At 39.8% G+C, this 26,916-nt stretch overlaps 1 protein-coding gene across 1 annotated transcript in view; it reads right to left on the bottom strand.

Annotated features, from left to right (window-relative positions):
- Nucleotides 1-2,675: 2,675 nt before the first annotated feature.
- The window catches only part of frem3 (Fras1 related extracellular matrix 3), a 42,320-nt gene continuing 18,079 nt past the window's right edge, over nucleotides 2,676-26,916 (bottom strand). Inside the window, exons 3-24 of the mRNA XM_088343068.1 lie at nucleotides 26,311-26,457; nucleotides 25,955-26,185; nucleotides 22,818-22,943; nucleotides 20,892-21,143; nucleotides 15,330-15,479; nucleotides 15,049-15,258; nucleotides 14,286-14,483; nucleotides 13,950-14,114; nucleotides 13,691-13,873; nucleotides 13,484-13,614; nucleotides 12,685-12,843; nucleotides 12,275-12,578; nucleotides 12,072-12,203; nucleotides 10,827-11,158; nucleotides 9,938-10,130; nucleotides 9,757-9,861; nucleotides 7,811-7,938; nucleotides 5,632-5,766; nucleotides 5,421-5,547; nucleotides 5,159-5,346; nucleotides 4,377-4,523; nucleotides 2,676-3,802 (exon numbers count right to left, since the gene is read on the bottom strand). Of these exons, the coding sequence (XP_088199194.1) occupies nucleotides 3,257-3,802; nucleotides 4,377-4,523; nucleotides 5,159-5,346; nucleotides 5,421-5,547; nucleotides 5,632-5,766; nucleotides 7,811-7,938; nucleotides 9,757-9,861; nucleotides 9,938-10,130; nucleotides 10,827-11,158; nucleotides 12,072-12,203; nucleotides 12,275-12,578; nucleotides 12,685-12,843; nucleotides 13,484-13,614; nucleotides 13,691-13,873; nucleotides 13,950-14,114; nucleotides 14,286-14,483; nucleotides 15,049-15,258; nucleotides 15,330-15,479; nucleotides 20,892-21,143; nucleotides 22,818-22,943; nucleotides 25,955-26,185; nucleotides 26,311-26,457 (4,289 nt within the window). The 3' untranslated portion in view covers nucleotides 2,676-3,256. The remainder of the gene's footprint in view (nucleotides 3,803-4,376; nucleotides 4,524-5,158; nucleotides 5,347-5,420; nucleotides 5,548-5,631; nucleotides 5,767-7,810; nucleotides 7,939-9,756; nucleotides 9,862-9,937; nucleotides 10,131-10,826; nucleotides 11,159-12,071; nucleotides 12,204-12,274; nucleotides 12,579-12,684; nucleotides 12,844-13,483; nucleotides 13,615-13,690; nucleotides 13,874-13,949; nucleotides 14,115-14,285; nucleotides 14,484-15,048; nucleotides 15,259-15,329; nucleotides 15,480-20,891; nucleotides 21,144-22,817; nucleotides 22,944-25,954; nucleotides 26,186-26,310; nucleotides 26,458-26,916) is intronic.

Genomic DNA, 26,916 nt, shown 5'->3' with positions numbered 1-26,916 from the left:
TGTTTTCAATGATTCAAATGTGCATTCATTTGGGGTATAGTGCTTGTAAATGCTTGAAATAGTTGCCGTGTTTCTCAACATGTCTGCTTAAAAATGACGCCGACATTGCTCTCTTGCGGCTTCGCTTTGCCATTGCATTTCTTCCATCGTGATTAAAGACAGCTGGCATTAGTTTTAATGGCATTGTCCTATGTATCGCCATCACACCCTATGGGTTGTGCCCAAGATAACGGTGACTACTACACCTAAACGGCACTATGGAATGTATATCAGTGCAAGCAATAATTGTGGAAATTTATTAATTTAAGGGAGCATTTCACAGTGGTAAATTGCATTGGGAAGAGTTCCCTGCAACTGAAAATGTAAGCTACACATTACATTATTCATTATCATTTTTTAACACGAGCAGATTTGACTCAAAAATATGTGCCTCTGCAAAAATACATGATTCACACCAGATGGTACTGGAGAAAATTAAAAATGGCTTTAAAAGTCATTAACTTCTTGAATTTGGAAATAAAATATATGTACGAACTTTAAGCCCGGAACATTGAATCTAAAATAAGTGTCAGAACCCACACAGACGGAGGATCCAAGACGCGTAACATTTTCACACAAGCTTTTTTTTTTTTTTACGGGAATAGGGCAGTCATGCGCGTGAACACAAACGCCAGGGATGCGGCGATCGTTGGGCAGAAGAAGTGAGAGGGAGATGAGATCGAGGCCAGACAGAACAGATGGGATCGATACAGGACACACTGGTAGATACCGGACGGGCAGATGTGATAGATATTGGATAAAGATACCGGATGAGACAAACGGGATCGATACTGGACAGGACGAAACAGACGGGATTGATACTGGAGGCTGGAGCAAGATACCGGACAGGATGAGACAGACTGGATTGATACTGGAGGCTGGGGCAAGATACTGGACAGGACGAGACAGGCGGGATCGGATACTGGAGACGAGGGCAAGATACCAAACAGGACGAGAAAGACAGGGCCGATACCGGACACTGCAGCATGATACCGGACAGGACGAGACAGGCGGGATCGATACAAGATACTGGCTACATGAGCAGGATACCGGACAGAGTCAAAACACAAATCTTGCGAGTGCAGAGGTTCGTTGACGGTCTGACAAGGAGTGATTGAGGTCAAATAGGAGGGAAGCCCATCAGGCAACAAACCGCAACTGGCGCCAAACGGGCGGGGCCAAGTGAGGGCAATGGGCAACCGTGACAATAAGAACATAAAATCCCCCCCCTTTCTCTCCACCCTGCAACCTGGTACGCCAAATACATAGACCCACACTTTATTTATATCATTTTATCCTTTTAATTCGAAGAGTTAAAATTAAGTTGAAAAGTCAAGTCAAGTTTATTTGTATAGCTCTTAATCACAGAGTCTCAAAGGGCTGAAGGATTTTCAAGATCAATTTATCCAGCTTTTGTAGTATAAAATATGTGTATGTATGAAACCTTTACTAGTACCATTACTAACCTACTGTAACACGTGTTTTTATTTGTTCGAGTCTCTAGGAAAACGATTTTTCACCTGTACTGTAACACTTAAATTAGTAATTATCTTTGCTTACCGCTAGAGGGAGCCCTAGAATTGCAGCCATAGTTAAACGAGTTAGACTGCCGAAACCAACATTATTTTACATTTAACTATAGCAGTGAGACAAGCTTTTCTTAAAAAATTAATTTCGCTAAATTTTGACATTTTCATCTGTAAATCGTCATTGAGCGCTGTCAACAAAGGGTGAGTTGAGAGCTAAAATGCTAAAAACACGCCATTGTCAAGACTCAAAGGGGAAAACATAACAAAATAAGAAGAAACACAGATCTTTAAATATGGCACGTTGAGAGGGTTTCAACCACTGTCTCAACAATTTTATTCAAAAATATGAATTATTCCATATTGCAAAAAGAAACTACAATATCTACAAACCTTGATACTGAGAGTTTGTGTGTTGTGACATAAAACAATTATCACATTAGTATTCAAACCACTTAACATTCATTCCAAGTCAATGAGACACTCACACGTTGAAATATGAATAATAAACTTAAAAACAAAACAGTAAACTTGAGAATTCTGTCATTAAAATGTGGCTGCCTGAGCTGATAACATAGACTTCACGTTTTATTTATGCCTTTCATGCATTTGCAAACAAAAGAGTTTAAAAAGGAGAGACCCTTCGCAAGCTAAAACAAGCTAACGGGAAACTGTTACTCCATGACCCATCATCGCCCTGTGATTTGGGCCCTATGCAAGTTAATAAATAAATCCAGAAAATATTAACCCAAATCCCTGAATATTATATACGAACCCACTTCACTTTGTGCTCCGCTATTCACCTATTTGTTGAAAAAAAAAAAAAAGTTCAAAATGTAGACATAGGCACTAGCAACGACAACAAGCCCCACGATTGTGGAGTATAATCAACAGCAAGTGTATGTTTTTAACATTGGTGTGTGTTTCTGCTAGTTTGGGGGATAAAAGTTTTTTTCGGCATGGTTACCTCGCAAACCACCAAGAGTAGCATTTATTCAATCAAACGTACAACTCGGAAAACGATTTAGAGGACATTGCAAGAATGGATTTAAAAATGCATCAGTTTCTTTGTATCTAGCTTGTTATGTCGCATGTGGTGTCTTATTTTTCTCCAGAGTTGTACGACAGAAAGATGGATGATTCATAACATTTGATGAAAAAAAGATTAAAGGGACACTGTGTATTATTTGTAATATTTGTCACTGTTTTGTGTAATGCAACCTTTAACGAGTGCTACACACAAGAAAGAATACAAACTACTGAGACTCAAAGTCACTAAAGAGCACAATTTCTTTACTCTTCTTTTCCCAGTCTTTCACAAGTTTATTGGTTTTAGAAAGTACCCGCAGCAGCAATCAGGTCAGCTACCTTTAGCTGAGTCTCAAGCCATGTAAAATAAACACCTATTTCTTAACCTTTGGGTATTTTATTTTCATATGACGGTTTGTGTTTGTGTTTTTTTCTTATAATTAATTTTTCCAATTAATTATGTTTTTACCACTAGGAAGCTCTAAATAATACACAATGTCCCTTTGAAGGCCTCACAGAAACACATCTAGGCACTGAGGCCTCCGTCAAGTGGTTCTGGTATGGTTTTCAGTGCTATGCAAGTTGGGAAATAAAGGCACAGTGGTGGAGGGGACTACAATAGTCAATACGCAGGGAGAACCATCGGATGTAGCCCAGAAGCTCTATACTTCGGAACTATCCGAGCCGCCCCACATCCTGGTGGAGCTCTGGTTGTAGGCTGTGGATGACGAGGTGGCGTACGGTGGCAACTGCTTCTTTTCCTTCTTTTTGCGTCGAAACAGCAGCACTACCACCACAATGGCGATCAGGCAGACGAGGAGGATTAGTCCCACAAGACCCACGATCATAGGCAGGGTAGAGCTGTCCGGGGCCTCCTTACCAGAGCTCCTCACCCGAGGGCGCTCAAACTCAGGCTCACGCTCCGAGCCTGGGGACCAGGGCTGGCGCTGGCTAACCACCACGCGATCACCTCGGTATAGGGCGATGTGCTGGATGTTGGTTCCACGGTTGTTTTCAGAGCCGATGTCCTGAGTGACAGCTGGGCCTGAGACTATGTTCGTAGAACGGCGCTGACGTTCATTGGTAGCACCCAGGGCAGATGACAAGCTGTGGTGGAGGTTGTCAATGCTACGTTTTCCTCGGTTGGCGTTTTCTCTGGAGCGCACAGTGTAGATGGTGTGAATGTACCACTCCCGGCCTGCAGCTACCTGCAAGTACACAAACATGCTTGGATTTGGTACAGGACAGTTTTTTCTATTTCAGCCACATACAGGAGTGTCTTAAAACGGCGACTATTTTTACATGCAGGGAATATTCCAACTGGGATCATGAATCATACTTTTAGAGCAATCCGAATGAATCGATTACTTGCCTACAAATAACCCCATATACAGGTTTACGGGTATTCTGATTATAAGAGCTAAGCAGGAGCGACACAAATAGACATTTTTTTCAACTGATATTTCCCGTAGAAATCAACCAAATCACATGAGGCTTTTTTAGCAAGTGAGCCAGAGTCTCTGTATTATAAGTCCCACTGTTCTTCGGGGCATAAAACCTCTCGTGTGGGGTAAACTGCTTGTGCACACAAACCATCAGAATACTAACATGCACGATCAATCGAAAAATGAAAGTACTTACCCAACCGTTACAATGGGAAAACTCAGATTAAGATTAAGACCTTATTCAGATTATTGTGCGTGTTTCCATGGCTTTACATAATCAGAATATCTTGTTTTCTAATTGGATTACGCCCTGCATGTAGATATACCAATTACATACCTGAAACAGTGGAGTCGAAGAAAGGGTGAAGCCATCAGATCCTGGTTGTCGGACTAAAGGCATAGCTCCAGCGGTGTCCTGAGCCAACGTGGCCTCAAAGGAAATGTCACCAAAAGCGGTTGCCTGAGTTTCTGGTTGAGCCTTGTCCTGTAAAGCGACACAATGCAAACCATTATTTTAGTAACAATGAAAACTACCAAATTGAGGGCAGAAATTTGCAAGACCGCTTATCCTCAGTAGGGTCACGGGGGTGCTAGAGCCCATCCCAGCTGTCTTCGGGCAGTGGGCAGGGACACCCTGAACTGGCTGCCAGCCAGACGCAGTTGTCTGTCTATATGAGAGACAACTCACTCGCTCATTCACACCTAGGGACAATTCGAACTGGCCAATTAACCTGACATGCATGTTTTTTGGAATGTGGGAGGAAACCGGAGTGTCCGGAGGAAACCAACACAGGCACGGGGAGAACATGCAAACTCCACACAGGAAGGTTCGACCTCATGAACTCCGAACTGTGCCACACATGCGCTAACCGCTGCGCTGCCGTGCTGCCCTGTTTGCAAGACCTAAGCCTTTTTATTTTGAGACTGGTCATAATTTTTTTTTTTCTCCACGAAATAAGATTTTGGTTCACCAAAGACTAAACTGTGTCATTAAAAATGTTTCTGATAGTGACTGAAGACACAAGTGTGTCCTTGTCATGTCATGTGAGATCGGCAGCTGTACTCCAACCAATAAGCTAATTTTGTCTCTGCATGATCCTGAAGACTTTAAGATCTTACCAGAATCTTAAATCTGTAAAGCAGAGAGGGGGAATCTGCCAGACAGCCAAACTCCTTGTTAGTCGGGTTATATTTGGGAACATAGCCGTCAGCACCAGTGCACAGGAACACTTTCTCAATACTGCAGGAGAAAGAGTCACCCAGGTTCTGAACTGGGTCCACCATCACACGGCCGTAGATTGAAGAGCCTAGAAGGAACAGAAAGATGGATTATTAGACTTGATAAAACCAGTTGAGATCCTTCAAGACGCGACGTTGCAACCTTCTGCAAAAGCTGCATCAGTGCCGTCGCCAAAGCCCAACGAGCCATCAGACAACCAAAGCTCCCACTTGGACAGGAGGAACATCTGCGTGTTGAGGCTAAATTCCGCCGCTACTGGGTCGCTCACCTGATACGTGGAGGATTCATCGCCATAAATCAAATTTAGCACAAAGATTTTAGGTCAGGGCGAATTTGCTCAAGAGCATTTTACCTGCTGGAAGCGAATGTCCATATCGAAAGTCAATGGCTCTCTTGGATGGCAGACGGGAGGTATGCTGAACTCCCCGTTTGGAGATGCAATACAGGGGAGCATTTTTACTGTGTATGTCCCAGAGTAATCCCGTACCTGAAATATATGCAAAATCTCCAAATTAGATAATTCACATTAAAATAAGCAAATTTCAGTTATGTGACATTTCAATATTGTCAATTTCCATACAGATGCTATGGCCCATGCCCTACTGTTGTCAGTTGCTTTCCAAATGGAATAGTTAGAAAAAAGTCTCTTTAGCCCATGGGTCACCAACCTTATTGAATAGATAAAAGCTACATTTTTTTACTGATTAGCGTAAAGTGCTACCAGGTTGATATGCATTTCGGAAATAACGACATTGTTTCTATATGACTATCATCTTATTGCAATCATTAGAAGTCGGGTCAAAGCTTAGTCAACCACTTGAACATCTTCCTTTAAATGGAAACCGATTGATTTACATATGTCAATTGCAGTTACTTTGTAATTTTGGAGGAATTGATCATGCATTACAGACACTGATCAATGTTTTTTCATGCTGGTAGAAAATAGAATTTCTTAGAAAATCTCAATGACCCATCATTGGTGAACTATTTTCAGAACAGGTCCGCAGGTTTCTCGGCTGCTATTATGGTGCCCGGCTGCATCGACTCGCTACAACGGGTCTGGTGTATCGACATTTCGTTCTGTGTACATTGTTACAAAGAATGACAATACAAAGGAAATTATTATTATTAACATGGTGCCCACGGGGAACTTTTTGGTGACGGCAGCTCTGGTCAGTCACTTTCAAGTTATCTAGTCACTCTTATTTTGTAGTTGTTATGAAGTTACTATGTCCCCTATGTCCCCTATGAAGACTTATGATGTTATCAGTTGTCATGCAGTTGCTATAGCCTTCTGATGACTCAACTTTTGAAGCAGTTGTGCAGTTTCTACGTAGCCTATGTATATATTATTAGTTGTTATGGAAATTTAATTCGTTTTTTTTAAGCATATAACCTCACATAGAGAGAGAGGGGGATTTGATATATCACTTTATATTGTTTTACTGTTGACCTTTGTTGTGAACAAAGTATTTCAAGTGCAGTTGCCTATTTCTACTTGACCAGTGTATCAGGATGTGAGTTTGCTTTACTTATTTTACACTTCAGTGTTGAACGCACTTTATATTATCAAACTGTTTACTTTTGATGTGTGAAAATACTTGAAGTACAGTTGCATTTACAGAATGTCGGTGTCAGATCCAAGGAGCAAAATGTTCCATTTCTCATTGGAAATGAATTGAAAAACGTCCGATTATGTGAAATTAAGAAATTTGTATAAAAGCTGCCGCTGTCTCTCACAGTAAAGTTGTATTTTATAACCATGTTTAACAAATTTGGCTCACTAGAGATTGTGTTTTATTCTATGGAGTGAAACTCACTTTATATTGTTTTACAGTTGACTTTTTTTTGGGGGGGGACAAAGTACTTGAAGTACTGTAGGCTATGTCTACTTGACCAGTTACTTTAGGTTGTGAGTGTTGTACCTGATTGATCAAAATCACATGATATCGTTTATTGCTTATTGCGATTTTACTATATTGTTTTCTGTTTATTTTTGATGCACATCAAGAGTAGGGTATATTTGTTGCTGGTGAGGTGCAATAAATATTACAAGATTGTACTGTATAACATAAATAACCGTCTGTTCTTCTTTATTCAACTGATTAGAATACCGCTCAGAAAATGCCAAATTCTTTGACATACAACAACTTATTTTTAAAGTCACAGAAATAGTTTCTTTCTCTGGTAACTAATTACTTTAAGTATAGAGTAATTCCGTTATTTACTCAGATACCTTTTGGAAGAAGTAGTGAGAAACTACAACTAATTACTTTTTTGAAGTAATATAGCAAATACTGGCCTAGGGACATGTATTATCCATTTTGTCAGTATGTCGAGGTTTCCTTTTTCGTCCTTCCAGTTCTAAGCTTTCTTCCATGCAAGATGTTCACCACATTTAAGATTGCTATCAGGCATCCAAGTCACCTGCTGTTTCTTTATATTTTTGTATACAGTCACTGTTGACTAGTCAGGGTTTAAATTCCTTCCCTCAAGTCACAAATACATTGTATTGTGTTTAAATGACTTACAGCAAAGTCAGAGACGAAGCTCCACTGTTGCATGGGCTGATTGTGGGTGGGCTCGGTCCTGACCAAGGCCAAGGTGAACGTCAATCCGGGGTGATCGGCACATATAACCATGGACGACACACTCGTCCCTAAAAATCAGACACATATAGCATTAAAGTCTTCATATTTTTAACCCGACCTTTTATATAGTTTTGGCCTCTTGGACTGTAAACGCTGCCTGCCATTTGCTTGGCTGACACCTGGCCCTTTTCATGCCGGAAACCCCCCTCACTCCTCCTCAGAAGTGCGGAACTCCAGGAATAACGCAAGAGATCATTTACGGCAGGGGTCTTAAGCTGAATTTACGTTTGGTCTACCGGAGTTGGGGTCCAGATGAAGTGGGGCCGCATCAGGTTTTGTGCATTCGGCTATACCCAAATACCTTATGTTTTCTACACAATATAAGATGTAAAGATGAAAAAGTACTGTATTAGGAACTAATACGTTGAATAAATAAATCGATGTACAGAAACAAAAATGTAAAAATTAAGACACAGAATACAGTACAAATACAAGTCACATTTATTTGTATAGCCCTTACTCACAAAATGTCTCAAAGGACTGCACAAGCCACAATTACACCATCCTCGTTCTGAAACAAGTAAAGTCTTGCTCTACCTCTGTGGTTCTCTCCCCTCCCCTCCATCTCTCTCTCTCTGTCATTCTTACCCTTCCTCTGTCTCTATCTCTCTCCCTCCCCTCTCTCCTTGTCTCTACCTCTGTCTCTTTCTCTGTCTCCCTTTCTCTTTCTCGCTCGGTCTCTTCTCTCGCTCTGTCTCTATTTCCCTTCATCTGTCTCTCTTCCTCCCTCTTTCATTCACTCTGTCTCTTTGTCTCTCCCTCAACCTCTCTGTCGCTCTCTATCTCACTCTCTCCTTCCTTCACTCTTTCTCTCCATCAGTCTCCCTCTCTCTCTGTCTGTCTCTCTCTCTCTCTCTCCCTCTCTCTCTGACTCGCTCTTAGTCTCTCAGTCTCTCTGTACGTCTATAACTCCCCCATCTTTCTCTCTCCATGTAACTCCCTTTCTTTCTCTTTCTGGTTCACTTTTCTCCCTCCCTCCATCTCTCCCTCCTTCCCTGCCTCCCCCATCCTTGTCTCCCACTCTCTCCATCTGTACACACTGTTTTCCTTAGTCTCTCTCCATCTCTTCCTCCATCTCTATTTTACCCTCCTTCTGTTTTACTCTCTTTCTCCCTCCATCTCTGTCTCACCCTCTATCTCTCTCTCTTGACCTCTCTCCCTCTTTCCCCCTGTTTCTCTTCTTCTCTCACACTGTCTATCTCTCCCTCCCTCCCTCCATCCCTTACTCTGTTTGTCTCTCTCTCTCCATTTACACTTCTCTTTCTCTCTCTTTCTCCCTCCTCTCATTGTATCTCTCTCCTTCTGTCTCTGTACTTCTCTCACTATGGCTATGTCTCCCCCTTCTGTCCCCCCGTCTCTCTCTCCCCGCCTTCAGCCCTCTCTCTGCCTCAGTCTCACCCTCCCTCTCTCTCTCTCTCTCTCTCTCTCTCTCTCTCTCTCTCTCTCTCTCTCTCTCTCTCTCTCTCTCTCTCTCAATCTCTCTCCCTATCAATGGTAGCAGCCAGCCAAGTACACTGACTTTCAAATACCACGTTTAAAGCACATTGCAGGTGGAACTCGCGTTTTCTGAGTACATTTTTCGTTTTTACCTGCACACACTGTCATTATTGCCACATTTGTGGGTGATTCAGTCTCATTTTCCACCCCCTGCCGAACTAATTTACACAGAGGTAACATTCATATCAAACTTGCATGGTCCGGAACATTGATCCTTCAAATTAGGGCGAGGGCCTCAAACTGTCTTTGTGCCTTGAGTTTGCAACCCCTGATGTAGGCTAACCTAATAGGGGACTCCAATTATAGAGTGTCTGCTCTTGATGCTTTACCTGGGTGAGTCATAACAAACTGTCCCCTGAAGCGAGCCTCCGTCTTGAAGTTGACCACAAGGCGACCCTCCTCGTTTATGCGCATGCTTGTTGGATACATGGCTCCTGTAGATGTTAAACCATCATGTAAGCAATCGAAGCATGTTGAGATTGTTTTGATGGGGTTGGCGGCAAATCATACCTTGCAGCTCGGACTCCGGTGGACTCCCGATGCCCTCCTGCCAGAGGATGGCTGTGTCGTACACAAAAGTGAGCTTGAGCTCTGACTGGAGGTCAAAGTGCTGCCAACCGCCCACTGCCACGGGGGAGTGAAAGACGTAGGAAACATAGAGGGGCACACGCAGGGTGACGTAGGACTGGACCAGGTTGAGAACCTGGAAATACAGGATGTCGGTGTCAGATCCAGAGAGCAAAACAATCCTTTTCTCAATTCATTACCAATGATTCTTTGAAATCAAGAAATTTGTATGAAAGTTGCCACTGTTTCTCACAGAAAAGTTGTATCTTATAACCAAGGTCACGCATGGTTAACAAATTTGGCTCAAATGCAGAAACTCAGAGAAAGTTAAACACAAGGTGCATTCACTGTCATTTAAGCTCCTATTCAACAGCGATGACAAATTCCTCTCCAGCGGCCCTTAGTTTAAGCCAAATATTTTGTGATTATATTGCAAAATAAGTAAGTGGATGATTAATTCAATCAGCCAACTTGTTGAAACATTAAAGTCTGTAATTTACACGCATTGCCATGGGTCAAACCAGAAAGAAGCAAGCAAATCATATTTCAGGGCAGATGTATATCAATCTCAAACATTAGTGTGTGAATTCTTAGCCCTGCCTTACTAATTGGCACGGAGGTAGCCTCCATAATAAACTCGAGGGGGCCGCACTAAATTTAAGCTTTCATATCTTGGCGGTGTCCCAGACTATCATCTTGCAGGTTGCAAATTGGGTCCCTGAATTACCCTATATCAACTCTACACCAGTTAACCCAAGAAAAAATACTCCAGATCAAACCACCCATCTGGCCAACCAAACAACTTCCAAAGACTTCCCCGTTTTTTTCTTACCTGCCCATCGGTGCCTATGGAGCCACCGCAGTCATTCAACAACTCAGACATGTCATAGTAGCTGGTAAATTCCCAAAGGCAGGCCTCCAAGTTGAGGTTACGGTAGAAGCGTAATGAGTTGGATGAGCGCATGGCATTGCTGTATTGGTAGGGGGACGTTTCGCCGATGATCTCAAGGTTTTTGGTGGCGTCTGTGATGAAGCCGTGGCCTGTCTGGATTTCGTTGAAATCTAGCAAGTTGGAGCAGCGGTGGTTTCCCACGCGTGTGCCGTCAGGGCTTAACGTGAGCTCGAAGTTGGACATGGGTCTTGTGGAGATAACTGGTAACATGCCTGTTAAAATTATAAATACTTGTGTTGAAAATATACTCGCACCAATTTCCGATTCAAGTACTAAACATTTTTTCTTGTGGTTCAGTACAAGGACAATAATGTCAATGTAACTTCTGTATCGTCCATGCAAAAGACATTTTGACAACTTAAAAACCCAAGAATCTGTTTTGTTCCCTAACTAACCTACATAGAAAACAAGGGAATCCGTGGGTATTTTTACATGCAGGCATAACCCGATTGGAAACAGACTATTGTCAGTATTACAATCATGTAAACTATGTAAACGCGCACAGAAAACCGATAAAGATCTTAGTCCAACTGAGAGTATTCTGATCCATTCATTTTCTGATTACCCGTGCATGTATACGCATTCGAGTAATTTCATTGCTTGTGCGCACGTGCATTCACTGTCATCTGGAATATTTTTATGCTGCAAAGCAGTGTGGAACTTAGAAGTAGTAGACAGACGAATGATGCACGCAAATTCATTCACTAAAAAGGGCTCATAGGTATTCGTTAATTTTTCAGAGACATTTCTGTTATGTTTTCTACCCATTCAAAAAAAAAATCCACAGGCGTATTCATCTATGCATACTTGATGCCACAGTTATATCCATCCTTATATAGTGTAAATCAGTTTCCAGTCAGATTATTAACTACATGTGAATGCAACCAGTAAGTATAAATGATTAATCTCACATGACCAAGGTGCTTAACTGAAGGTTAGTTGGTTAAGACTATTTTGACAAAACAAGAATAAGAAAGTAAGTAGAAGTTTTTACATTTGTCTGAAAAACTAAAAAGTGTAATGAAAATTAATTATACTAAGTCTGAAACTGCTTATGACCAAGTATCTAATAACTTTAGAGAAAGATAAGTAAATGCTTCACTGTCCAAAAATGTGTTCCTTTACCATCCATGTGGGGCATGTTGATGGTTAGCTTGATAAGGTTGGGGAAGTCTGGATCGTCCGGCCCTGTGTAGCGTATCTTCGCAGAGAACGGTTCAGCTCCAACGGTGCCTTGGATCCGCGGTTGACACATTCCTGCAAAGTGGGTTGAGTTCATGAATTAGATGCACCCCCACTGGGATGTATTCAACAGGCTATTTCCTTACCTTCTTCCTTGCTAATCACAACAATGGGACTGGAAAGCTCCAGACCAGCATCACCGTTGGCGTTAAAAGCCCTGGCTGCACATTGGATTCTGGAACCCGCTTGGAAGTAGATGGAATCCAATGTAACGGACTTGGTGTTAGTAAAGAAGGTGTTGGTGTCCACTTCCCTCATGGGACTGGTTACGCCATCGGACCCAGTTGGAGCGCTGACTAGCCAGCGGTACTGTGTGAGGGTGTCGTTGATGCTTTCCGCCGAGCAGATGGAACCAGTTTTGTCAAAGTCGTTGTATTTGGGGTTGCACGCCTATATGACAGGAAATCATTTAGTTTTTAATAATTTACCATTATAAACAAGTCATGCTCGCATTCTTGGAGTCCTGACAGTGAAACCATGGATGTGTCCAGCTTACCGTCACACACACCACTGGGTATCCGTTCACCGGGTGAGGGTTTTCTTCAGTTTTGTATGTATCGTCGTACATGAGTAGGGAAACCACGTGGGGCACAGCCGGGAAAGTGACGTCCGCCACACTATCCATCTCCTCAATGTACACAATGGCTTTGTTCATCTAGCGAGAGAAGCCAAGGCAAGGTTCTCAACAGAAATTTTCAGGATTCATTCTGTGAGAACTCAATTTTTGGAAATACAGTGCAACCTCACGATAACACAGTCTTGATACTTCACTGGATGTTAAACAGCTTGCCAAATTCTGCTATACAATCCATTGATAAGTACAGTAGTATATTTTTATATAGTTTACAGTGAGATACATTACAATGGGCTACTGTTAGATAAAATACAAAATGTTAAATGATACTTTACAATAATCTAATTATATGTATAACACAAGATAATAGTATATGTTTTATATTCAGATGTTCACGCTTTTACGACCAGGATTACTCTCGCCTGCAGGCAATAAACAACTAATGTGTACACTGATTTTTTGTAATTACGTCTCCTGTGATGGAGCTCCAGATGTTTTACACTGATTATGAGGTCTTGAATGGAACCTATATCAGAATTTAGTTGGGCTCTTCCTACTCAGTAGCTTATATTCTGTTTTTAGTTCCATCTAATGTTAACTCCCTACCCCACCTCCTGTCTCATTCCAAAGCTTTTTATAAGGTAGAGTAGTTCAGGCTCGCTGACAGCAATGCCAGCTGTTGCTAGGCTATTTTCGCACGTTTGTAGCTATGCGCCGTCACCTGTATCTCAGCGACCATGTTGTCATCGGGCTTCATGTGCACCGTGAAGGCTTCCCTCATCTCCCGCTCCCCGTCGTAGAGGATTTCAATTTCTACAAAATGCTCCTTCTCCTCCTCCTTAAACTCCACATCTAGGAAAAATATTGTTAACCGCTGTGCAAGAACTTCCATACTTACAAACATTCAAGGTGGTAACATTTCAAACACCTTCTGAAACGGGGTTGTAATCCTCCCCAGAGGTTGCCGAACCATCCTTCGTGTGCACCCTCACAACCGACACTTTGGAAGTGTCGCCGGTTCGCAGAATGGGGATCTTAAGAACAGCCATGTTGCCTTTCACCTGTGGCTCTCGTACGCTGTACTTGATCTCAGAAAAGCGAATGATGGGCCCTGAAACAGGAAGGAAAGAGAAAACAATGAGCCCACTGGTTGAAAGTTCCCTTTTTAATATATTTTTGTGACATACTGTCTTTTTTGTCAGTGATTTTGATTAGGGCCTCCTTCTGTTCGCCGATGGAGGCTCCATACTGTGACTTGCTCTTGGGCGTTCCAAGAACCAGGCGGAACTCCTCGTCTTCCTCATGAACTGAGTCGTCCTCCAGCATGACAGTGCAAGGCTTCTCTGTTTCGCCTATATGTAGGTTTGGAAACATGCTACAGGTGTTTTGCGAAAATAAAGCAATTGGAATAATGAAGCATGCACAGGTAGTTCAGGCCCAACTTCGATTGTTGGATATTGTTACAGTGATGTCATTAATGCAGTCATCGTTAAATTACTTATGGAGAGTACATTTGGTCTCACCTGGTAGGAAAGTGATGATGGAATCATCTGTGTTTGGTCTCTCACTGTAGTCCATCATCACTTGAGCGGTGCTTTGTCGGGTGTAGCACCGCACTGTGGACATGATACTGATGTCGCCACTCCGGTACACGATGGCGGTCACCTCTCCATCAGCCTCGTCTACCTTGTAACTGCCCTCCTTGAACTGGACCTTTGGCACTATCATGACAGGAGGGCCAGTATGGAACCAAGTCACTAAATTAGTTCATTACTTTGACCCACAAGTCCAATTGTGAGGAATAGTTCTACAGTGTTATTCAATTTATATTTAACTATGATTTTTTTGGGGGAAAACAACATTATGGGCTTGTCAAATATAAGTGACAGAAATGCTGGGTAAGAAGGCTTGAACCAGAGTTTTCACACTATCATGACAGGAGGGCAAAATGGGCTCAAGTCACTTAAAGTCACAAGTCTCTTAAATATTTGACTCACAAGTCCAAGTTTGGTTTAGGACCATCAAAAATGATTTAAGTACAGCACAAGTCAACGCAAGATACTATGTGAAACATGGCTAATATGTAAACTCTGATTGTATCAGCTGATAAAACTTGCCTAAGAAATAGTTGCAACTTGTTTATTAATGAATAGTTGCAAGATTAAGACTTGATGATCTGCACTGATTTGCAACTTACTCCTGTTGGGCAAAGTATCCTTAGGTTCATGTCTGACATTTCTTCGTGAGCTCCACAAATATACACAATCATTTCACCAACCAGCTTACCGTCTGTCGTGGTGTCATTAATGGTGATAGTGGTCATGCTGGGTTCCCCTAGCACAGCATCCATGGGCATCCTTAAAACCAGATCAAAGGTCTCTGGTCCTTCCAGCTCAGGCTGGCCCAGGTCATCCAGGATAGTCACCCTGAATGTCTGCATGGTTACCCCTGGGGCAAAGTCCAGGTTGCGGCTAATGCCAACATAATCCAATCCCGCTGTAGACAGCATAGATAAGTTAGCTTCTTCATGGAAACTCAACATCGCAATTGTTGTTTCGAACATGAACCTTCAGCTGAGACGGGCTCGCTTTTTCTTGAGCGAACTGTTACGGTGGCCGTCTTTGAGAGGTCAGTGCCCGTCCTCCATACTTTGACTTCCACATATCCTGAACTCTCTTCTACCATGTACTCTGTTTCGCCGAAGTACAATGATGGCTCTGCAAAAAAAAAAAAAAAAGTGTACTTTATAGTGTTAACTATTTTTTTTATCCTTTTGAGGAGGGTTAGGGATATATCACATTATGAGGCAAACCCACCAAATTTAAAAGTAAGAAAACAAAATGTCTAATATTATCTCGTGAAATATTGGAAGTTTTTCGTACACACCAATTCAAAGTTTGAGTGCAAATGACAGTTTATTCTGCTGTTGTTGAAAGAAGAACTAATTACCAACAAGGAGGGATGGAGCAATGGAATTCCAACTCAGGGAACATCAATTTGTCTCTCTTCACTTGTGTATAAGGCAAATGTTCTTCACTCTAACTATGTTCTCAGGAGATCCACTGACTGCATTTTGACCATGTCAAGACTTTGGTAAAATTAAGTTCTAACTGGGCAAGGTTATTTTCTACAGTTAAAATCTTATTATCTGAAAATAATAATAAGTCAAAACCAATATATTTAAAAAGACTGTGGATTTGAAGTTTTGTTATATACAGCAAATAATTCATTAAAAAAATCTTTTTAATAAAACTAAATAAAATACATAGATTAAATAATAAATGTTGTGAATTTTTTAACCACAAATGTAAAAACTATATTGTAAAACAACAACTACATTTAAGACCAGCAGCAAATGTTTACAAGTTTACTATTCAAAATGTGTAATTTTATGAAAAACAATTAAAAGAAAATAACTAAGATTTACAATAAATTGCAATTGCAGATTTCACAAGAGAACACATTTTCAGAGAGTTGTATGTTTACAAGATACTTGTGAACATGAAATGTGATCTATTCCCAACATTTCCCAAGGTAGTTCATTAATAATTAAAAAAATGGAGCTTAGAGTGAAAATAATTCGAGCATTTTAATACCAAATCTAAACAATATTTAGCTTACCTTACCTGAATGATAATTATCTAAAATTGTTAGACTGTCATTTAAGTTGTAAAATGAGGTCTGAAATTATTCCTCTTTTCTTTTTCTCGCATTATCTCTGGGGTCAGCTTCTGTACACATTCATACGACTGTGCACAGTAAGTAGTGCGACGTTAGGCTTTATGCAGAGAGTCAAGCAGGGAGGCAATGGATAGCAACAATGTAGGTCTTAGATATGACTCGGCTGAGGCTCGAACCAGCAACCTCCCAGCCTCTGGGTAGGCTCCCTACCCAAAGGCCACTGAGCTGGTCGAGGTCTGATATCATTATCCATTATAATATTTTATGACATCCAGTTTTAGCTAACCCAGTGTATGCTGTCGGCTCTCTTTGCTGATGAAGGGTTTCGTGACACAGCAACTCAATACTTGTTTCGTTGTGGGCTTAATGTTCGGTGTCAGGTTGGGAAGAGCGAAGGGGAATGAATGTTTGGTGACTGAGTGTGTTCTTGGTCCTCTAGCATGGCTTTTGTATATACATATATACCATTTTAGCTGAAAAAACCTTGTATACAGTTTTTTATGAGTGCTGAGATTCGAGGACGCAATTATTAAAACTTTTGGTCTTAAAGTTGGGTGGGATATATGTCCGGTCGAGAGTCAACGTTGCCTTTGAGCAGCGTCTAACCCTCAAAAACCAACAGGACAAGGAAGTGCACAAACATTGCAACAATGGAATCTGGCCAGGGTTCAAGCCAACCTATACAACGCTCCACCTCAATTATTTATGGTGGGCCGTTACACCCAAATACCCACCAATCCATAGCCCAGGGTCTTCTTTTGTCTCTTGGAATTTATACACATAGTTTCGTTGCACCCCCACTGCTGGCAAAATGCATGGCGGGGACACAGGTGCGGAATTTCGCGAGTGAACACAGGAAATTAGGAATGGTGAATGAAGGACGAGTAAAGTTAATTTGTCAGTTGGTGATTTAAAACAAAAAGTATACCTTATCAAATAATGTCAAAAGTAGTATTAAGACCACACGGCCAACAAGAAATTGAATTAAATGTTACTATTAAACAACATGTCCTAATTCCATTCGTATTATTAGTAAAAGGCAAACCGACTCCAAGCGTCATATCCACAGTTACAGATCGACCAAATAATTTTGACAACCTGTCTACCTATATGACTTTTTAAAATATTTTGTTTTTGCAGTGTTTGCTAAAATATTTCAATACGATCGTAATCCAAAATTATGGCTCTTCATCTAACATTTGTTTTTCCTATCTTAGGAAAATATTTTAATACATTTAACATCATTTGCTTGGGCCATTGGGCCATGCACTATTCAAACAAGGCACTATTCCTTTTCAGCTGTATTAACATTATAACATTTCCAGTTTTTCTATGCACTATGTTTTTATTTGATTTTTATTTTTTGCCTATTCATCCTTATTATCTTTGTTTTAAGTCTTTATTACATGTTTTTACCTGGAGTGCCATGTCTAATTTTGTTGCATACCACGTTTTACAACGTTAGTATCAATGACAAAAAAGACTAGCAGTATTCTATTCTATGCTATTCTATTCTATTCTATTCTATTCTATTCTATTCTATTCTATTCTATTCTATTCTATTCTATTCTATGCTATTCTATTCTATTCTATTCTATTCTATTCTATTCTATTCTATGCTATTCTATTCTATGCTATTCCATTATTCGTCCATCCAATATCTGCACCGCTTATCCATAGTAGGGTTGTGGGTGTCCTGGAGCCCTGTGGGCAGGGGACACCCTGCCCTACTGATTGCCAGCCAGTCGCAGGGCACACAGAGACAGACAACTCACTCCCTCATTCATTACTAGCGACAAGTTGGACCAGCCAATTATCCTGACATTCATGTTTTCGGAATGTAGGAGGAAACCGGAGTGTCCTGAGGAAACCCAAGCAAGCACGGGGAGAACATGCAAGCTCCACACAGGAAGGTTCGATCTCATGACCTCAGAACTGTGCCCCGGACGTGCTAACCACTGAGCTGCCCATCTATTTGATTCCATTATTTACAAAATCTCATATGCATATGAGCATTGGTTCGTTTCCATGAATCAGGACCTAAAAAAGAAAGCAAACTAATAGATCTACGTTTTGCAAAACTGGCATGTATCTTGAAAATGGATGAGTACAAAGTAAAGTAATCAAGTCATCCAAATCAAAGGAACTGTGACAAGTGCCTTGCAGTTCTTGGAAGAATATTTGACATGAATAACGGTCGGTCCCCAATTGGACAAGCCAAGGATATTTTAACATCCACATTGTTGCTGTACAGTAAATATTTGTACACTTGTTTGATAACAAACCCTAAGGGGAAAAATATCAGTTTTGGGGGGGAGAAAACCACCCAACTGATTTTGTAGCGAGACAATTCTAGTCAGTCATGGTTGACAGTTATGCCATTGGAGTGTTCCAACGACTTGATTTTAGAATCCAACAACTAACGGGAAAAAATAGATAACAGAAGTTCTTTTAAATCAGTTGGGCATTGTTAACACAAGAAAATATTTAAATTTACATTTTTTAAAGACACCTCAAACTACGCACCCCACCTCTAGGTATAATTTATCATACTTTACAATACTGTATATATTTTTTTAACTAAAGATTTTCTACCAAGGTTTGAAAAAAAATTAATTCATATAAGCAAAACAATGTTACATTTCATTTTGTTCTTATTTTATTCTCAATACAAAATTAAAATATTACATCTATTTAATGTGAGCAGATACTTGGGGCCAAAGATTCTTTTATTGGGGTGAGTTTATGTCACTTGTTTCATTTTGGCAAGACTCTTATGAGACTTGAAAACACGCCAGTCGTTAGATTTTTCCAGTGCAATTGTATCTTTTAACTGCAGGTGCAGACAAAAGGATTCCTTCAATTTTACCTCAGTGCCAATGAGTTCACACGGGCAAAATGTCCGATACTGTAAACTAACTTAAGCGCCTGTCTATTCTTATCTTGTTTCTATACACTATGCAAAAGTGCTCTACAGCTGGAAAATAGCACCATTGTCGAATTAAGAATGGAATTAATCCGGGTTTTGTGATTTGAACCCCAGCGAAACACCTTTTGGGTTTTACAAGCGCGTCTGGTTCCTGAAATAGAATAACAAGATCGTCATAGGTTCAAAAGAGGCTCACAAGCCTAATAGTAACATTTCATTTGTCATATTTATTTTTGCTAATGGGGAGGAGCTGGAACCCTCAATGCTGCTTGTTGATTGGGTGACAAATTTTCATTTCACACATCGCAAAAACACGTCCATCCTGTAGAGGACCGATCCTGCCATATGTGGAAACTAATGTGTAAAGAAATAAAAACCTAAAAATATATGCCATTTAAATAATAAAAAAATAAATTAATTGCATAAAACCGAAATATATGACATAAATGCAACAGATTGATTTACTTAGGTATTTGGTCATATATGTTTGTCATTTATTTTGGTATGATTTTTTTTCATATATTTTGTCATATATTGTGCATAATTTGTAGTTCACTTTGTCATTTATTGTGTCATGTATTTTGCTATTTAGTTGTGTATTTTGTCATGTATTTTGTAATTTATTTTGTAAAGTACGTCGTTTTTTTTGTCATGTATTTTGTTGTGCATTTAGTCGATTATTTTGTTGTTTACTTTGTCATTTGTTTTGTTATTTATTTTGTCATGTATTATGTCGTTTATTTTGTTGTTCATTTTTTCATCTATTTTGTTGCGTATTTGGTCATCTATTTTGTCGTGTATTTTCTCATGTATTTCTTCACAACAAAATGTTATTTAAATGAGGTGGCGGCCGAGTTGCCTAAACTTTTCACCAATTGGTCAATTTGTCATTTATTTTGTCATCCATTTTGTCATCTGTTTTTTTTTGTCTATTTTGTCGTGTATTTTGTTGTGTATTATGTCATTTATTTTGTTCCCAAAACTTTTCACTTGTTGGTTTTCATGTATTTATTTTGTTATGTATTTTGTTGTGGATTTTGTCACTTATTTTGTCATTTATTTTTCGTGTATTTTGTCGTTTATTCTGCCGCATATTTTGTCTCAAACCATTTTATTAAAATGAGGAGGCGGCACATTAGCCTCAGCTTTTCACCTATTGGTTGATCAGTAATGAACAAATCGGCTATAGGTGAAAAGCCCGGCCTGTGTGACCCTCCCCCTAATTTGCATAACATTTTGTTGTCACTAAATACACAAACACATACATAACAGAATACCTGACAAAATAAATGACAAAATAAATACTGAAATAAATGACGATGCATAAATATATGAATGAATTGCATTTATGTCATTTACTAAGGTATTACATTAATTCTTTTTGTATTCATTTATTGTATGGCATATATTTGAAGTTATTTATTCATACATTTATTTCTACTTATGGCAGGATTGGTCCTCTATAGCAGTTTGCATCCAAACTGGACCCCAATGAAAATTATCTAATTTGAACTCTCACCGTCGTTGCTGTCGGCCAAGATGATGACCTTGGCGGAGGGGAAAGAGGCTCCCACCTGGCCCCCCATGGGCATGCTGAGGGTGACGTTGAAGCTCTCCTCGTCTTCATAAAGCGAGTCGTCGATGATGATGATGCGACAGAACTTCTCGCGCTCGTCCTTGTCGAAGCGAAGAACGCTGTTGTGGTCGTCGGCACGCGTGATGTAGTCCGAGTAGGACAACACCGAGGTCGGGATAGTGCCCGTGGCCGTACCTGGTTCATATAATTTACAATTTAATACAGTTATCCATTACTGTACCGCGTTTTACTTTCCACAGTTTCACTACTTCACGTTTTTTTTTTCACCGTGTTCTGCATTTTGATTGGACAAACAGTCACCTCGCCCCTTTTCCGCCTGTGTCTGTCTGTGCGCCAGTAACGTTGCTATGTTGTACACCGACGTAAAACAACTTGACACACCTAAATTACGTACGTACAGAACTTTTAAATTACGAATTTCTCTTAAAGCCATAATGGCAACAGAATAATCTGGACTGACAAAAGCACACATATGATAATGATTTGACAGTCTAGAAGTTATTTGTAAAAAAACACGTTAGTTAAGGACAGTATTTGTTTGGAATGTTCTTTTAAAGTTATCATTTTAGGCCACATATTTGTTTTCCAATAAAGTCCACCTGATGGCGACAAAATATGATCTAAAGTAAAACATTGGATAGTGTCCTGAATCACTAAAATATTCAGTAGATTCAAGATAATCTATAAACCATAATTTGACAGTATAGCAGTTATTTGTAACAAACAAAAAAGGTTTATAAAGTGCAGTACTTTTATTTGTTAAACAAATGATTGTGCCTGTAAATAGGGTTGGTTCTTTGTTTTCAATTTATACTTGAGTACTTGATAAATAAATAAATAAAATAATAAATAAACAAAGGTTTCTACTTTTTGGGTTTTGACCGTCGCAGGTCCTTTTTGGAGAACAACCCCCAATAAAAATGAGGGATTACTGTATTATTATGTTGATACATAAATGAGAGTCATGTGGCCAAACCCAAGCAGGTAAAATTTGTTGAAAAGTTCGGAAATACGGCACATTTAGAACTAAAATATATATATTTGTAAAAATATCAAATAAAAGTGAAAAAAAATGGAGTCATTATTTTAACTTATAACGTCATGATTACTGGGTTTAGAAAAAAACCTCTCAGTATTTAAGTTAGTTTTACACTGCTTACATCTGCTACTCTGTATTTTACCCCTGTTGGTTTCCTGACTACTTGAATCAGCTAAGAGTGGAAAATACCTGTGAAAGGCCAAACTGCTATAAAGATTTGTACTGAAAACCAATGCTATGCTATGCTATGCTATGCTATGCTATGCTATGCTATGCTATGCTATGCTATGCTATGATATGATGTAAAAATGATCTCGGATCAGATAGACTGAAAAAAGTCACATAAACAAGGGGCTTTATACAACAAAAAGTACACATTTGGAAAATTAAAATTAAGACCTAAAATGTATCAAATTTAATAATATGTATTAGTATACAAATGTTTAAATGTTAATCTTGCAGGGAAAAAAGTAGTGACATTGAAGATAATATGATAAAAAAAAGTCCAAGTGATATACCGGGCCATACCTAATAATAAATATCCATTTTGCACTGCTGTTTACAATTACTTTTGTTAAAATCCCCACTTTTAAATGATCTGTAAAAGTCGTAATATTTTGATGATATTTTTAAAGACCGTTGAATTTACTTGAACTGCCAATGTCTATAATAACTAAGTCATTTCTAGTATATTGTCATTACTATATAGTAAATATAGTCTATTAAAAAAAAGAAAAAAAATGTAGAATTTGCAGGTAATGTAAATACCACTATTAATGATAGCTAGAATTAATGATGACTCAAGTAACCTTGTTGGGTGGAGCAGATGACCATAAGTTCTTGGCTGGCGTCTCCAGACCTTCGGACCGGCACCAGCAGTTCTCCGACGTCCTCCTCGATCTTAAATTCAGCTTGAGGGATGAACACGGTGGACTCTGTTTTTACCCCCCAAAGAAAAATAAGATTACTAATCCTGCAACTTCCATAAGACAAGAAAAATATTTACCCACTCATAAAAACTATCAATCGTCCATATTCCAAAAAATTCAGGCAATTCTCAAGTCATCAGGGCCATGGTCGGTAGAATAGAAGGAATAAGCCAGTGACTATAAGATAGCATTATTAAAGCTGCAATGTGTAATATTTGACCACTATATAGCACTGCTGTCCAATGCGGACAAAAACCACAACCACAGAGCACAGCGTAGCAGCAAGATGCCAGACAAACAGGCAGTGATTACACTATGTAAAAAATAGAAATTTCTCAACCTGTCATTTTTTTTAATAAAAATTAACATTGGTATGATAGTTCATCGGAACCAGCTCGGTGGCCTTGGGGGTATGGCGCCCGCCCTGAGACTGGGAGGTTGTGGTTCAAGCCTCGGCCGAGTCACACCTAAGACCTGCTTGGTGTTCAGCATTAGGGGTTGGAATTGGGGGTTTGGTCACCTCATGACTCCCAACACCTCAGTTGGGTTGAGCGAGGGGGCTGGGAATCCCCTCCACTGGAACAATCTCCCAAAAAGAGTCAGAAATGACTCTAGCCAACTCCCACTAGGGGGGATATGGCTGTGGTATATGAATATATACTGGACTGTCTCAGAAAATTAGAATATTGTGATAAAGTTCTTTATTTTCTGTAATTCAATTAAAAAAACAAAAATGTCATACATTCTGGATTCATTACACATCAACTGAACTATTTCAAGCCTTTTATTATTTTAATATTACTGAATTTGGCCTACAGCTTAAGAAAACTCAAAAATCCTATCTCAAAATATTAGAATACTTCCTCAGACCAAGTAAAAAAATAATTTTATAACAGCAAAACTAAATCAAACATTTGAAAATGTCCATTGATGCACTCAGTACTTGGTTGGGAATCCTTTTGCATGGATTACTGCATCAATCCGGCGTGGCATGGAGGCAATCAGCCTGTGGCATTGCTGAGGTGTTATTGATGCCCAGGATGCTTCGATAGCGGCCTTCAGCTCATTTGCATTTGTAGGTCTGGTGTCTTTCATCTTCTTCTTAACTATACCCCACAAATTCTCGATGGGGTTCAGGTCAGGGGAATTAGCAGGCCAATCAAGGACAGTGATGCCATGGTCAGTGCACCAGTTACTGGTGGTTTTGGCACTGTGGGCAGGTGCCAGATCATGCTGGAAAATGAAATCCTCATCTTCATAGAGCTTTTCAGCAGATGGAAGCATGTAGTGCTCTAAAATCTCTTGGTACACAGTTGCATTTACTCTGGACTTGATAACACACAGTGGACCAACACCAGCAGCTGACATGGCTCCCCAAACCATTGCTGACTGTGGGAACTTCACACTGGATTTCAAGCAACTTGGATTTTGCTCCTCTCCAGCCTTTCTCCAGACTCTGGCGCCTTGACTTCCAAATGAAATGCAAAACTTGCTTTTGTCTGAAAAGAGGACTTTAGACCACTCTGCAACTGTCCAGTGCTTCTTCTCCATAGCCCAAGTCAGACGCTTCTTCCGTTGTCTTGAGTTCAGAAGTGGCTTGACCATGGGAATACGGCTATTGTAGCCCATTTCCCGGACACGTCTGTGAACTGTGGCTTTTGATACCTGGACTCCAGCTTCAGCCCACTGTCTTTGAAGCTCCCCCAAATTCTGGAAGGGGCTCTTCTTCACAATTTTGTTAAGGCTGCGGTCATCTCTCTTGGTTGTGCAGCGTTTCCGGCCACATTTTTCCCTTCCAACAGACTTTTTGTGGATATGCTTTGAAACTGCATTCTGTGAACAGCCTGCTCTTTGAGAAATTTCTTTTTGTGTCTTACCCTCCTGATGGAGGGTATCAATGATGGTCCTCTGGACAGCAGTCAGATCAGCAGTGTTCCCCATACTTGTGATTTAGTTTACTGAACCAAGCTGAGTGTTTTTAAGGCTCAGGAAACCTCGCAAGGTGTTTCGAGTTAATTAGATGATTCAGGTGATTAGTTGAATAGCCTACTTGTATACTTTTTCATGATATTCTAATATTTTGAGATAGGATTTTTGAGTTTTTTTCAGCTGTAAGCCAAAATCAGCAATATTAAAATAATAAAAGGCTTGAAATAGTTCAGTTGATGTGTAATGAATCCAGAATGTATGACATTTTTGTTTTTTTAATTGCGTTACAGAAAATAAATAACTTTATCACAATATTCTAATTTTCTGAGACAGTCCAGTATATATATATATATATATATATATATATATATATATATATATATATATATATATATATATATAATAATGATTGTTCATGTATTTTTGCCTTTTTACTGAATGATAGTTTTTAATACCGCTAGTAGCCACAAACAATTAACTATTGTCCTTTTAAATAATGATGCAAACATTTCTAAGTCTAAAGTACTTTTAAAGTTATTTTATAGAGCTCCACCGAGTTAAATGTCGAAGTGTCCTTGGGCAAGACACTTAACCCCTAATGTCCCAGATAAGCAGGTCTTCAGTGACTTGAAAAGTGCTTTGTAATGCCGACCATTTACCGTTTACCATAATTTTTATATGTTTTTCTCTTTTAAGGATCATGATAACTTTGTTTTTCGGCATACATTTTAACGAGTGTATATGAAACGGCTAGCCCTCAAATCCCCATAAGCTAGCTTCAAAAAATGTTGATTTAAAAACTGTTGCCTAGAGGTTTAGTATTGCCATGTTTCTATGCTAAGGTACATTAACTTGTCAATGGACCTTCACGTTTTATGTTAAGCTAGTAGACTTTAGTGAACCGAAATGTGATTGTTTAAATATTTAGCTATTGAAATGTAAAATTTCTGATTTTATTTGATTTTAATTTTTGTATTGGCTCACAAGTTATATTTAAAAGGGAATAATCAGTAAACATCTTAGAGAAGGAGAGCTTTGCCTTAATTTGAGTTCAATCGGGTTTTCTTCACATGTTCCTACTGTATTACCGTCTCCTGGGTCTTCAATTTCCACGGTTGCGATATCTGGGAACTCCAGCACGGCCATCACTGGGTCGGAGAGCTGAATCTGGAAATTTTCTGACGTTTCGAACTCCTGGTCTGTGAAGATCTTTACTTTCCAGGAGGCCGTGGTCTGACCCGGATTGAACTGGACCTGTTTCTGGGATTTCCCACGGAAATCTTTGTCTTTTTCGGCTGTGCCGTCCTTGGTGGCAATGCCTGTGGTGGGAAGGATTTGGGAGTGATTCAGATCTGATCTATTCCTCACCATGTTTTCCTTCTCTGTGTGTCATGTATGGGTGAGAAGGTTTTTGCTGTTTATCTTTTTCGGGGGTATAACTTACTGACAAATGACGTCTCTCCCAGATATCCTCGACGTTTTAGCGTCACCTCAAGGAACTTGGCGTCCTCATCCACAAGGTAAAACTCTCTCTCCAAGGATATCCAGGCCCAATTGAGCCTGAACGGCTGAGGCTTCAGTTTGTTCCCGCCTGTGGGACGAAAAACAAGATCAATCCATATGTTAGCTGCTATGTGAGGCTACTGAGCCAGAAACTTGAAATTGTTAAAGGGTGTTTGTGACGGCTATATGAGCACTATGATTTCCTTATATGGTTTCAAGAATTTGTCTAATCCTATGTTAGAAGTACATGATTGAGATAGATTGGCTTTTTCTTCGGCTCGGGTAGGAAAACGGTCCGAAAGACTAACAAAAAATTCAACAGACATTTCACTACCCATGCTTGGAGACCAGAGGCAGGATCACACATATTGTTATCTTAAAACATGTTAAAATGTTCTATTTCAGATTTATTTATATCGTAACAGTTTGATCAAATTCCACCAAACTCGACCAAATTTACTTTATCAACACAATTTGTACATAATGTATTGCTGTGCTGCACATCTGCAGCTGTAGAGTGAGACACGCAATTCTCTTGCCTCATGGC

This window comes from Urocampus carinirostris, chromosome 8, assembly GCF_059441175.1.
Source record: "Urocampus carinirostris isolate Australia breed hairy pipefish chromosome 8, RoL_Ucar_1.0, whole genome shotgun sequence".
NCBI lineage: Eukaryota > Metazoa > Chordata > Actinopteri > Syngnathiformes > Syngnathidae > Urocampus > Urocampus carinirostris.
Note: the sequence above shows the minus strand (reverse complement) of the source record. Positions and strands in the feature narration are given on the sequence as shown.